The 14284-nt window shown below is 41.0% G+C and overlaps 1 protein-coding gene across 6 annotated transcripts in view; it reads left to right on the top strand.

Annotated features, from left to right (window-relative positions):
- anks1ab (ankyrin repeat and sterile alpha motif domain containing 1Ab) overlaps positions 1-14284 on the top strand; it is a 181690-nt gene that overhangs the window by 27795 nt on the left and 139611 nt on the right. For all 6 annotated transcript variants that reach the window (XR_009824668.1, XR_009824667.1, XM_062037803.1 and 3 more), the window contains one exon: positions 11067-11133. Coding sequence is in view for 4 of the 6 variants with exons in the window: in XM_062037803.1 (XP_061893787.1) it covers positions 11067-11133 (67 nt within the window). In the remaining 2 variants the exon portion in view is untranslated. The remainder of the gene's footprint in view (positions 1-11066; positions 11134-14284) is intronic.

Genomic DNA, 14284 nt, shown 5'->3' with positions numbered 1-14284 from the left:
CCATGGTGGACACGAGGTCCCTGGTGGACATTTGAGGTCTCTGGTGGACATATGAGGTCCATGGTGAACACATGAGGTCCCTGGTGGACACATGAGGTCCATGGTGGACACATGAGGTCCATGGTGGACAAATGAGGTCCCTGGTGGACATATGAGGTCCATGGTGGACACACGAGGTCCCTGGTGGACACATGAGGTCCCTGGTGTACACATGAAGTCCCTGGTGGACACATGAGGTTCATGGTGGACGTATGAGGTCCCTGGTGAATGCATGAGGTCCATGGTGGACACGTGAGGTCCCTGGTGGACACATGAGGTCCCTGGTGGACATTTGAGGTCTCTGGTGGACATATGAGGTCCCTGGTGGACACATGAGGTCCATGGTGGACACATGAGGTCTATGGTGGACAAATGAGGTCCCTGGTGGACACATGAGGTCCCTGGTGGACACATGAGGTCCCTGGTGGACACATGAGGTCCCTGGTGGATACACAAGGTCCCTGGTGGACACATGAGGTCCCTGGTGGACACATGAGGTCCCTGGTGGACACATGAGGTCCATGGTGGACACATGAGGTCCCTGGTGGACATTTGAGGTCTCTGGTGGACATATGAGGTCCATGGTGGACACATGAGGTCCCTGGTGGACACATGAGGTCCATGGTGGACACATGAGGTCCATGGTGGACAAATGAGGTCCCTGGTGGACATATGAGGTCCATGGTGGACACATCAATCAATCAATCAATGTTTATTTATATAGCCCTAAATCACAAGTGTCCCTGGTGTACACATGAAGTCCCTGGTGGACACATGAGGTTCATGGTGGACGTATGAGGTCCCTGGTGAATGCATGAGGTCCATGGTGGACACGTGAGGTCCCTGGTGGACACATGAGGTCCCTGGTGGACATTTGAGGTCTCTGGTGGACATATGAGGTCCCTGGTGAATGCATGAGGTCCCTGGTGGACACATGAGGTCTATGGTGGACACATGAGGTCTATGGTGGACATATGAGGTCCCTGGTGAATGCATGAGGTCCATGGTGGACACGTGAGATCCCTGGTGGACACATGAGGTCCCTGGTGGACATTTGAGGTCTCTGGTGGACATATGAGGTCCCTGGTGGACACATGAGGTCCATGGTGGACACATGAGGTCTATGGTGGACAAATGAGGTCCCTGGTGGACACATGAGGTCCCTGGTGGACACACGAGGTTCCTGGTGGACACATGAGGTCCCTGGTGTACACATGAGGTCCCTGGTGGACACATGAGGTCCCTGGTGGACACATGAGTTCCATGGTGGACACATGAGGTCCCTGGTGTACACATGAGGTCCCTGGTGGACACATGAGGTCCCTGGTGTACACATGAGGTACCTGGTGGACACATGAGGTCCCTGGTGGACACATGAGGTCCCTGGTGGACATTTGAGGTCTCTGGTGGACATATGAGGTCCATGGTGGACACATGAGGTCCCTGGTGGACACATGAGGTCCATGGTGGACACATGAGGTCCATGGTGGACAAATGAGGACATATGAGGTCCATGGTGGACACACGAGGTCCCTGGTGGACACATGAGGTCCCTGGTGTACACATGAAGTCCCTGGTGGACACATGAGGTCCATGGTGGACGTATGAGGTCCCTGGTGAATGCATGAGGTCCATGGTGGACACGTGAGGTCCCTGGTGGACACATGAGGTCCCTGGTGGACATTTGAGGTCTCTGGTGGACATATGAGGTCCCTGGTGGACACATGAGGTCCATGGTGGACACATGAGGTCTATGGTGGACAAATGAGGTCCCTGGTGGACACATGAGGTCCCTGGTGGACACATGAGGTCCCTGGTGGACACATGAGGTCCCTGGTGGATACACAAGGTCCCTGGTGGACACATGAGGTCCCTGGTGTACACATGAAGTCCCTGGTGGACACATGAGGTCCATGGTGGACGTATGAGGTCCCTGGTGAATGCATGAGGTCCATGGTGGACACGTGAGGTCCCTGGTGGACACAGAAGGTCCCTGGTGGACACACAAGGTCCCTGGTGTACACATGAGGTCCCTGGTGTACACATGAGGTCCCTGGTGTACACATGAGGTCCCTGGTGGACACACGAGGTCCCTGGTGGGCACAAGAGGTCCATGATGGACACATGAGGTCCATGGTGGACACATGAGGTCCCTGGTGGTTACACGAGGTCCCTGGTGTACACATGAGGTCCCTGGTGTACACATGAGGCACACAAGGTCCCTGGTGGACACACGAGGTCCCTCGTGTACACATGAGGTCCCTGGTGGACACACGAGGTCCCTGGTGGACACATGAGGTCCCTGGTGGACACATGAGGTCCCTGGTGGACACATGAGGTCCCTGGTGGACACAAGAGGTCCATGATGGACACATGAGGTCCCTGGTGGACACACAAGGTCCCTGGTGTACACATGAGGCACACAAGGTCCCTGGTGGACACATGAGGTCCCTGGTGGACACATGAGGTCCCTGGTGGACACATGAGGTCCCTGGTGGACACATGAGGTCCCTGGTGGACACACGAGGTCCATGATGGACACATGAGGTCCCTGGTGGACACACAAGGTCCCTGGTGTACACATGAGGCACACAAGGTCCCTGGTGGACACATGAGGTCCCTGGTGGACACATGAGGTCCCTGGTGGACACATGAGGTCCCTGGTGGACACACAAGGTCCCTGGTGGACACATGAGGTCCCTGGTGGACACAAGAGGTCCATGATGGACACATGAGGTCCATGGTGGACACACAAGGTCCCTGGTGGACACATGAGGTCCCTGGTGGACACATGAGGAAGTAAAGAGGAGAAAAGTGGGCATGTAAAAAAGTGAAGTGCAGCACTTCAATAAATCATCACACTGCTGCCTTTTTCTCACAAGCGACATTTTGATGACAGAATCCAATAAAGGTGCACTTAGGCTGTCATGTATGTACTTTGTGTGTGTCTGTGTGTGTCTGTGCGTGTGTGTGCGTGTGCGTGTGTGTGTGCGTGTGTGTGTGTGTGTGTGTGTGTGTGTGTGTGTTATAGAATGCAAGTGGGTTAATTCCAGGAGTGATGGCACAGTCCCCCACGTGTCCTCCTTCCTTCCAGATGAATCAAGGCTCCTCACAGTGTTGATGCCAGGGGCCACCAGCACGGGGCCTTTTCCCAACACTAAATATTACATCAAGTGCTGCCTTTTTATGCGGCCTCCACTCGTCCTTGCAGAGCTGCTTGGGCTTCAACCTTTCAGTGTTCGCTTTCTATGTCCTGGTCACTTCAAAATAAAAGACTTGTTCCTCCCTGGAACCAATTAATGATGGATATATTCTAAAGTGTGATTAGTAAATGAATACATCCTCCATGACTCTATTGACAATTTGTTATGTAAACATCAATGACATGGCAGACCACATACAAAATTAAAAAGGATGTGACAGGTCATTTTAAAAAGATGTGTCTCGCCACATAAATGATGTGGTGGACGACATAAAAGGATGTGACGGGCCAAATTTTAAATGATTTGGCGGGCCACACTAAAAAGCCGTGGCTAGCCACATAATGATGTGGCGGACTAAATAAAATGATTTGGTGGGCCACCTTTAAATAATGAGGCATGCAACATAAATATTATGGGACAGGCCACTTTAAAATGGAGTGACTTCCACGATAAAATGAAGTGGCGAGCCACCTTAAGTGAATTAGTGGACCACATAAAATGATATGGTAGGCCGAAGAAATTACATGGTGGGCCACTTTAAAAGACCTGGCTGTCCACATAAATGACTTGGCACATAAAATGATTTGGCGGGCCACACTAAAAAGCTGTGGCTCGCCACATAAATGATGTGGCAGACTAAATTAAATGATTTTGTGGGCCAGATTTAAATAATGAGGCATGCCACTTTAAAATTATGTGGCAGGCCCACATGAATGATGTGGTGGGCCACTTTAAGGGAATTGATGGGCCACATAAAATGATATGGTAGGCCGAAGAAATTACATGGTGGGCCACTTGAAATGGCGTAGTGGGCCACATTTAAAAGACTTGGCTGGCCACATAAATGACATGGCGGACCACATAAAATGATGTAGCAGGCCAAGTTAAAAAGTTGTGACGGCCATTTAAAATTATATGTCAGACCTATTTAAAAAGATGTGACGGGCCACTTTAAAATAATATGGCAGGCCACATTAAAAAGATGTGACGGGCCACTTTAAAATTATATGGCAGGCCACATTAAAAAGACGTGACGGTCCACTTTAAAATTATATGGCAGGCCATTTTAAAAAGAAGTGGCTCGCCACATAAATGATGTGGTGGACGACATAAAACGATGTGACGGGCCAAATTAAAATGATTTGGCAGGCCACATTAAAAAGATGTGGCGGACTAAATTGAATGATGTATTGGGCCAGTTTTAAATAATGAGGCATGCTACATTAAAATGATGGGATGGGCCACTTTAAATGGAGTGACGTCCACAATAAAATGATGTGGCGGGCCCACATAGTAGTAGTAGTGCTGCTTGAGGCTGAGCCAATCAGGGGCCAGGACACTGAACAGGGCCCTCTGATTGGCTGATTGATTGTGGTCTAGTGTACAATGCTACTTAAGTGCTGATATTTTTACTTTCTTCGGCCACGTTTAAGTTATTTCAACCAAAAATGTTGTAGAATATGCTTTGGGAGGAAAAGCTGTATCGTGGTAAAAGTGCGATATTTGAAGCGATACAGGACGAGTCTTTTTAGTCATTACTTTTTAAATTGGCTTTTCAAATTAAAATGACATAACACCCCGACAGTGATAATATTGTTTATTGGCACTCGTGTGTTACGTGATATTTGAAGCGATACAGTATGTGGCGAGGGACCAGTCTTTTTTTTATTACTTTTTAAATTGGCTTTTCAAATTAAAATGACATAACACCCCGACAGTAATAATATTGTTTATTGGCACTTGTGTGTTACGTGATAGCAGCTTGGTCCATGTGCAGGTGGCAGCATTGTTAGCGCTCTTTACAGGACTTTATTTTTGACATGTTTTTACATATTTTTACATACTTTATTTTTTACATGTTTTTAAATGTTTGCAATACTTTATTTTTACATGTTTTTACAGGTTTACAAGACTTTATTTTTCACATGTTTCTACATACTTTTACAAGACTTTATTTTTTACATGTTTTTAGATGTTTACAAGACTTTATTTTTACATGTTTTTAGATGTTTACAAGACTTTATTTTTACATGTTTTTAGATGTTTACAATACTTTATTTTTACACGTTTTTACATGTTTACAGGACTTTATTTTTTTACATGTTTTTACATATTTACAATACTTTATTTTTTTACATGTTTTTAGATGTTTACATTACTTTACTATTTTGTTTACATGTTAGATGTCTAAAATACTTTTTTTTTTTTACATGTTTTAGATGTTGACAATACTTTATTTTTAGATGTTTTTAGATGTTTACAGGTTTTAATTTTTACATGTTTTTAGATGTTTACAGGACTTTAATTTTAGATGTTTTTAGATGTTTACAGGACTTAATTTTTTTACATGTTTTTAAATGTTTACAGGACTTTATTTTTACATGTCTTTAAGTGTTTACAGGACTTTGTTTTTTAGATATTTTTAGATGTTTACAGGACTTGCATTTTAGAGGTTTACATTACTTTATTTTTTACCTGTTTTTAGATGTTTACAGGACTTTATTTTTTGTTTTGTTTTACATGTTTTTAGATGTTTACAGGACTTTAATTTGAGATGTTTTTAAATGTTTACATGACTTTAATTTGAAATGTTTTTTAGATGTTTACAGGACTTTATTTTTGTTTTTGTTTTACATGTTTTTAGATGTTTACAGGACTTTAATTTTACATGTTTTTAGATGTTTACAGGACTTTACTTTTTTTTTGTTTTACATGTTTTTAGATGTTTACAGGACTTTAATTTGAAATGTTTTTAGATGTTTACAGGACTTTCATTGTAGATGTTTTTAGATGTTTACAGGACTTTATTTTTTACATGTTTTTAAATGTTTACGGGATTTTAATTTTAAATGTTAACAGGACTTTATTTTTACATGTTTTTAAATAATTACAAGACTTCTTTTTTTTTTCTTTTCTTTTTTTACATGTTTTAGATGTTTACAGGACTTGAATTTTAGATGTTTACAGGACTTGAATTTTAGTGTGGGCTCTGTACCGAGGATGTCGTTGTGGCTTGTACAGCCCTTTGAGACACTTGTGATTTAGGGCTATATAAATAAACATTGATTGATTGATTGATTGAGATGTTTACAGGACTTTATTTTTAGATGTTTACAAGACTTAATTTTTACCTGTTTACAGGACTTTATTTTCACATGTTTTTAGATGTTAAGGACTTTATTTTTTTTTTACATGTTTTTAGATGATTACAGGACTTGAATTTTAGAGGTTTTTAGATGTTTACAGGACTTGAATTTTTGATGTTTACATGACTTTATTTTTTACATGTTTTTAGATCTTTACAGGACTTTATTTTTACATGTTTTTAGATGTTTACAGGACTTTATTTTTTCTTTTGTTTTACATGTTTTTAGATGTTTACAGGACTGTAATTTTAGATGTTTTTAGATGTTTACAGGACTTTATTTTTTACATGTTTTTAAATGTTTACAGGACTTTAATTTGAAATGTTTTTAGATGTTTACAGGACTTTCACTGTAGATGTTTTTAGATATTTACAGGTCTTTGTTATATATGTTTTTATATGTTTACAGGGCTTTATTTTTTACATGTTTTTAAATGTTTACGGGATTTTAATTTTAAATGTTTACAGGACTTAATTTTTACATGTTTTTAAATGTTTACGGTATTTTAATTTTAAATGTTTACAGGACTTAATTTTTACATGTTTTTAAATGTTTACAGGACTTCTTTTTATTTATTTATCTTATTTTATTTTTGTACATGTTTTTAGATGTTTACGGGACTTTAATTTGAGATGTTTTTAGATGTTTACAGGACTTTAATTTTAGATGTTTTCAGGACTTTCATTTTAGATGTTTTTAGATATTTCAAGATTTTATTTTTTACATGTTTTTAAATGTTTACAGTACTTTAATTTTATATGGTTTTAGATGTTTACAGGACTTTATTTATTAATTTATTTTTTTTATTTTTTGTACATGTTTTTAGATGTTTACGGGACTTTAATTTTAGATGTTTTTAGATGTTTACAGAAATGTATTTTTAAATTTTTAAAATGTTTACAGGACTTCAATTTTAGATGTTTTTAGATGTTTACAGGGCTTTATTTTTAGTTGTTTTTAGATGTTTACAGGACTTTAATTTTAGATGTTTTCAGGACTTTAATTTTAGATGTTTCCAGGACTTTATTTTTACATGTTTTTAAATGTTTACAGGACTTTCATTTTAGATGTTTTTAGATGTTTACAGGACTTTATTTTTATTTATTTTTTTTTAGATGTTTTTAGATGTTTACAGGACTTTAATTTTAGATGTTTACAGGAATTTATTTTTACATATTTTTAAATGTTTACAGGACTTTAATTTGAGATGTTTTTAGATGTTTACGGGATTTTAATTTTAGATGTTTTTAGATGTTTACAGGACTTTAATTTTAGTTGTTTTTAGATGTTTACAGGACTTAAGTTTTTACATGTTTACAGATGTTTACAGGACTTGAATTTTAGATGTTTACAGTACTCTATTTTTAGATGTTTACAGGACTTTAATTGTATATGTTTTTAGATGTTTACAGAAATGTATTTTGAGATGTTTTTAGATGTTTACAGGAATTTATTTTTACATGTTTTTAGATGTTTACAGGAATTTATTTTGAGATGTTTTTATAGGTTTACAGGACTTTATTGGCGCAGTAGTTGAGTCCCAGTTACAGTTCTAGACTACGTAGTCCCACACGAAAGGGGACACGGGTATGTTCTTGTCTCATTGGGGATGGTGGATGATGGCCTAATAAAAAAGAGGCATCCTGATCACACACTGCTGTGGGACGCCATCCCCTTCCTCAAAGGGTATTTGCCGCATGGCAGCCAACGTGCGTGTGTGTCGCTCACCAGCAGCTGATCCTAAGTGTTGAGCGGGGTTGAGGTCATCACCGCTGGCGGGAAGATCCATCTTCTCCACCCCAGAATCCTGCGGGCGCTCCCTGATCAACTGTTGTCATCTTGGAGGGCAGACTTAGTCCCAGACTGTGGGGAGTTGACACCGCCACTGGTTGCCGAACGTCATCTCGATATCTCAGCACTGACGCCTCCAATGATGACAAGCCTCGTTTTTCCATCGAGGGTCACCCCACATCGTCCCACATCGCCCCACCAAACGTTGTTAGTCTATTGGTGCGGCCAAACCGGACTATAAGCCCTTGTGAAATGAATTATTTACACTGAAATATTTAGTAATTGTTTATTTACATACTTTCATTTTTTTTTAACAAGGCAGTAAAACGGCTGATCAAACAAAACAGAAGTCATGGCCATGGATCCGCTAGCCGAGCAAACTAGCTCTCCAATCAGCTAAACAGACCCGATAACTCCACGGTGACGTTTTGGTGAATTTACTGAGGAATTTGTGAAAGTGAAACAATACAAAAACAACACCACTGTAAGTTAATAACACTAACACAGACACTCGTAAACGTTTTAGCGTATTAGCTAATGCTAACTTCATTACATTACGATAGCTTGTACGTCACACATTGGATTGTTCAGTAAGTAAGAATTGTTTTAGTTATATTGTAAAACTTACAAACGCTGCTCGGGGCGATGAATGAAGACGTAGAGACGTTATGGACAGTTGTACTTCCGGTTCAAGCCGTTAAAACAGGAAGTACATTTTCAACTTGTCCAAAAGATGGCGCCGTGGCACAGCCGATAACACACCTTTTCAGTGTGGCCGTCGGCGGAGAAGAATCCATCAATTGGCCAGATTGTTTTGTGAGCCGCAGGGTTCAAAGCGTAGGAAAAAAAGTAGCGGCTTGTAGTCATACAGTACGGACAAAAACTGACGTACACGCTTTGTTTCAGGCAACAACACGTCTGCTTAGTGGGAAAGTCAATCTCACTTTCTTCTTTTTGGACTTTTTGTAGTTGAAATTGTGAAAGCTTAATTTGTGTGTGTGTGTGTTTCTACCCTTCTTGAGACATCAACAAGTAAAGTAGCTTCCATATGAGGAGGTGTGAACAAGTTAGGACATAAATCATGGTCCCAATACGGAAAACCATTGCATATAATAGAGAGCCAAATACTAGAGTCCGTGAACATTGCTCCAAAGTCAGGATTTTTTTGTTGATTTAATGTACATACAAAAGTAAACATGGGTGGTCCCAAAAAGGAGGGATTTTTCACATTGACTGTGTGTCGCTTTTAAAAGTGCTCCCCCTCTGGTCAACATATGAAATAACAAGTGTGTGTAAGAAATTGAAATGCACCCCCTTTGGCCAAAATTAATAAAAAACAATAAAATAAATATGTATATAGAGACATACTGTTATAACTTGAAGTAAATAATGAAGATTAAAAACCAATTACAAACAAAAAATTTCAAAAAAATTCAAAAATGAACTAAAATCAGTCTTTTTCTCACAATGTGTCGACTTTTTTCTTATAAAATTGGGGAACATTTCTCATATTCTTTCTGTTTCTGTAATATTGCAAGATTTTCTCCTAAAATTACAACTTTTTTTTCTCCATGTAAAATTATTACTTTTTAATGCAAAATGTTGACATTTGTTGTATAAATTTCTGACTTTTATCACAATATTGCCAATTTTTTCCTGTGTTCTTGTTAAATAGTGACATTTTTTGAATACAATTCAGATTATTATTATAATATTGCCAAAATGTTAAAGTTTTCTTATAAAATTGTGACTTTTGTCGGGTAAAATGACGACTCTTTTCATAAAATTGCCCAAATTTTAAGATTTTCTTGGAAAATTGCGACTGTTATTGAGTAAAATTCCAACTTTTATCATAATATTGCACAATAGTTCAGTTTTCCTGAAAATAGAGAATGATTTATCTGCACCCCTGCTGGTGACATCTATCAAAATGAGGGTGGTCCCAAAAAGGAGGGATTTTTCACATTGACTGTGTGTTGCTTTTAAAAGTGCTCTCCCTCTGGTCAACATATGCAATAACAAGTGTGTTTAAGAAATTGAAGTGCTCCTACTTTGGCCAAAATTAATTAAAAAACAATGAAATAAATATGTATATAGAGACACACTGTAATAACTTGAAGTAAATAATAAAGATTAAAAAACAATTACCAAACAAAAATTCAAAAAATAAAAAATGAACTAAAAGCAGTCTTTTTCTCACAATGTGTCGACTTTTTTCTTATAAAATTGGGAACAATTTCTCATATTCTTTCTGTTTCTGTAATATTGCAAGATTTTCTCCTAAAATTATAACTTTTTTACCTCCATGTAAAATGATTACTTTTTAATGCAAAATGGTGACATTTGTTATGTAAAATTCTGACTTTTATCCCGACATTGCCAATTTTTTCCTGTGGTTCTTGTAAAATAGTGACATTTTTGGAGTAAAATGCAGATTATTATTATAATATTGCCAAAATGTTAAAGTTTTCTTATAAAATTGTGACTTTTGTCGAGTAAAATGACGACTTTTCATAAAATTGCCAAAAATGTTAAGCCTTTCTTGTAAAATTGCGACCGTTATTGAGTAAAATTCCAACTTTTAAAATACTATTGCACAAATGTTCAGTTTTCCTTGTAAAATGTTGACTTGCGTCAAGTAAAATGACGACTTTTATTATAATACTGCCAACATTCTAAATATTTATTGTGAAATTCCAACACATTTTTCACAACAATTTTTTTTTCTATTTGCATAGTATGTATATATTATTCATGTTGTAAATATAATCTTTATATATCCATCTGCATAAAGTCAACATCAGCACTGTTTTTGTTTTTTTCCCCTTATTTTTGCCTCTGAGGACATAAAAGAGAAAAATTATGATTTAATTTCCTCTGTGAGCAGATTGAGAAGATCATGAACCTGATCGGCGAGGGCATCGAGAGGAGCGAGGAGACGCCAAGGAGCTCAGGTAACTTCACCACCTTCCCACGTTCATGTGTTCACCCCCCCACCCCCGAGAGGTGAGTGTGATTTATTGCTGAGCTGGCAGGAAATGATGAAGTGAGACTTGCTAATGAAGCGTTTAAAGGGCTGCTTGTAGCTCCGCCCCTCCGCAGTGACCCTTTCGTGACCTTGACACTAAGTATTATTATAGGGCGGTGGTCAGCAACCTCTTTAGCGCCGCCCTAGTGGCTGCCTGGACAAACATGACACAAACCTTCCTAATTGTTAGAAATCCCACTGTGTATGTCAAACATGCTGCACTGATGAGACTATTTGGCAAGCACCGTTTTGTCCTACTAATTTCGGCAGTCCTTGAACTCACCGTAGTTTGTGTACATGTACAATGTTCTCCGACGCCGCCCCAGAAAGATGAGTTTTATACCACTCCTTTTTTGTCTCATTTTGTCCACCAAACCTTTTATACTGTGCGTGAATGCACAAAGTTAAGCTTTGTACATATTGCATCATTATGCCTCGTTTGTAGCTATGTTTGAGCTCATTTAATTTCCTTTACTTATGTCCTCTGTGTATTGAATTTATATTTGCATGTCTCATGACACATTACCTGTATGTAATATTGGCTGCTTTGCTGATAGTTGTTAGTGCGCCATGTTGTTCCAGACCACAGCAAACGTTACCCAGCTTGCAAAGATTGTAATGAATCCATTAGAAGAAGACGTTTCCTTTAGGGGCGGCATGGCGTAGTGGGCAGAGCGCCCGTGTCAGAAGCCTGAGGGTTGCAGGTTCGCTCCCCGCCTCTTACCATGCCGTTGTGTCCTTGGGCAGGACACTTCACCCTTGCCCCCGGTGCCGCTCACACTGGTGAATGAATGATAGGTGGTTGTCGGAGGGGCCGTAGGCGCAAATTGGCAGCCACGCTTCCGTCAGTCTACCCCAGGGCAGCTGTGGCTACGAAAGTAGCTTACCACCACCAGGTGTGAATGAATGATGGGTTTTTAACATGTAAAGCGACTTTGGGTACTTAGAAAAGCGCTATATAAATCCCAGGTATTATTATTATTATTATTTAACTTGGACACACACAAGTAGCTAGCCATCATTTCTTACTGTAATTACATTAGTGAGATACACACACGCACACACACACACGCACACACATGCATTCACACACACGCACACACACACACACACACACATACACACGCGGATACAAATGCACACACACGCACACACACACACATACACACACGCACACACACACACACACACACACACACATACACACGCGGATACAAATACACGCACACACACGCACACACACACATACACGCACACACACACGCACACACACACACACATACACGCACACACACACACGCACATGCACACGCACGCATACAAGCACACACATACACACGCGGATACAAATACACACACACACACATACACACACACACACACGCACACACGCACACATACACGCACACGCACGCATACACACACACACACACACACATACACGCACACACACACACACACACACACACATACACACACTTACACACACTTACACACACGCTTACACACACGCACACACACATTCACGCACACACACACACGCACACACACGCTTACACACACACATACACGCACACACACGCACACACACAGATGCACACACACGCACATGCACACGCACGCATACACACACACACACACACGCACACACACGCTTACACACACACATACACGCACACACACGCACACACACAAATGCACACACACGCACATGCACACGCACGCATACACACACACACACACACGCACACACACACGTGCACACACACGCACGCATACACACACACACATACACGCACACACACGTACACACACACACACACACACATACATGCACACACACACATGCACACACACGCACGCACACGCACTCACACACACACACACACAACCACCATGCTACGCTAACGTGCATAGACGAGGCTCCTGCACACGTAGACGAGCTCAAAGCGTGTCCTCACTTTCCCTGAATTAATTCAGCTTTGCCGCCGCCTCTCTGACGATTAGTCACATGACCTCCTTAGCCCCACCCCCACACGCCTAATGAGGACGTCACGGCGACGGGCGGCGGGTATTTTTAACACGCTTTAGTCTGCGTGCGCTGGCGTGAGCGCTCATCAGAATTAGTCCACTTGGATCCGTCTTACTCGCCATTAAACGTGTTAAGTCGGCCCGCCCCTCCCCCGCGCGTGTGCTGACGAGCACCGGCGGGCGCCCGACGCCACGCTGCCGATCAAACAGGAAGTCCCATCCAGCGCCTTTCACTGGCCGTCTCTGGAAAGCTGCCTAATCCTGCTCGGCCCGCAGCTGCAGGCAGACAACCGCAGTGAGCAGCAATGCATGCTGGGAGCCGCGCCGTGGCATCTCTGTCCACGGGCGCCAAGAAGCTCCGACCGTCGTTAACGGGATTTATTAGCGGATCCATTAACTAGCTCCATTCGGCCGCTTCTTTTCTCTACTGCCGCGGTCTATAGCAGCTGACATCGATCACCTGTCAATCACACACACGTCACATGTCACAAACAAAGGGATTCATGTGGCCCCGTTTGTCGTGTTTTACCTGACACATACAACGTGACACAAAACCAAGTCCCTTATAGTGGTGGCTCGGTTTTCCTAAGCCCCACTTTTTGTATGATTGTGTTCGATTTTTGTCTTTCGGAGCAGATTTCTACCAAAAAGGGTTAGGGTTAGGTTTGGGGTTAGGTTAGGGTTAGGAAACTACATTTTTATATCATTTAGTTCCATTAAAGCGAGCATAAAGTGCGTTTTCAAAAACGGGCGTTGCGTAAACACTCACTCGTTTTGGGGGCTAAGTAATATAACTTGGTATGTGTCACAAGCTAAGTGTTAGCATGCTTACCTTAGCAAGCTAACATTAAAGTGCTAACTTTTTCAGTTAATTTTACTTTTTCTACTCTAACTCCTCAGCCATACTTCCTAGAGTAATATAACTTTGCATGTGTCACAAGCTAAGGTTAGCATGCTAACAGTTAGCTTGTGACAAATACCAAGTTATATGACTCTAAGGTGTATGGCTGGGGAATTCAAGTAAAAAGTGTAAATTTAGCTGAAAA

Source organism: Entelurus aequoreus, linkage group LG26 (genome assembly GCF_033978785.1).
Source record: "Entelurus aequoreus isolate RoL-2023_Sb linkage group LG26, RoL_Eaeq_v1.1, whole genome shotgun sequence".
Taxonomy (NCBI): Eukaryota; Metazoa; Chordata; class Actinopteri; order Syngnathiformes; family Syngnathidae; genus Entelurus; species Entelurus aequoreus.
The sequence above is the reverse complement of the archived record's forward strand: the minus strand, read 5'-3'. Positions and strand labels throughout refer to the sequence as shown.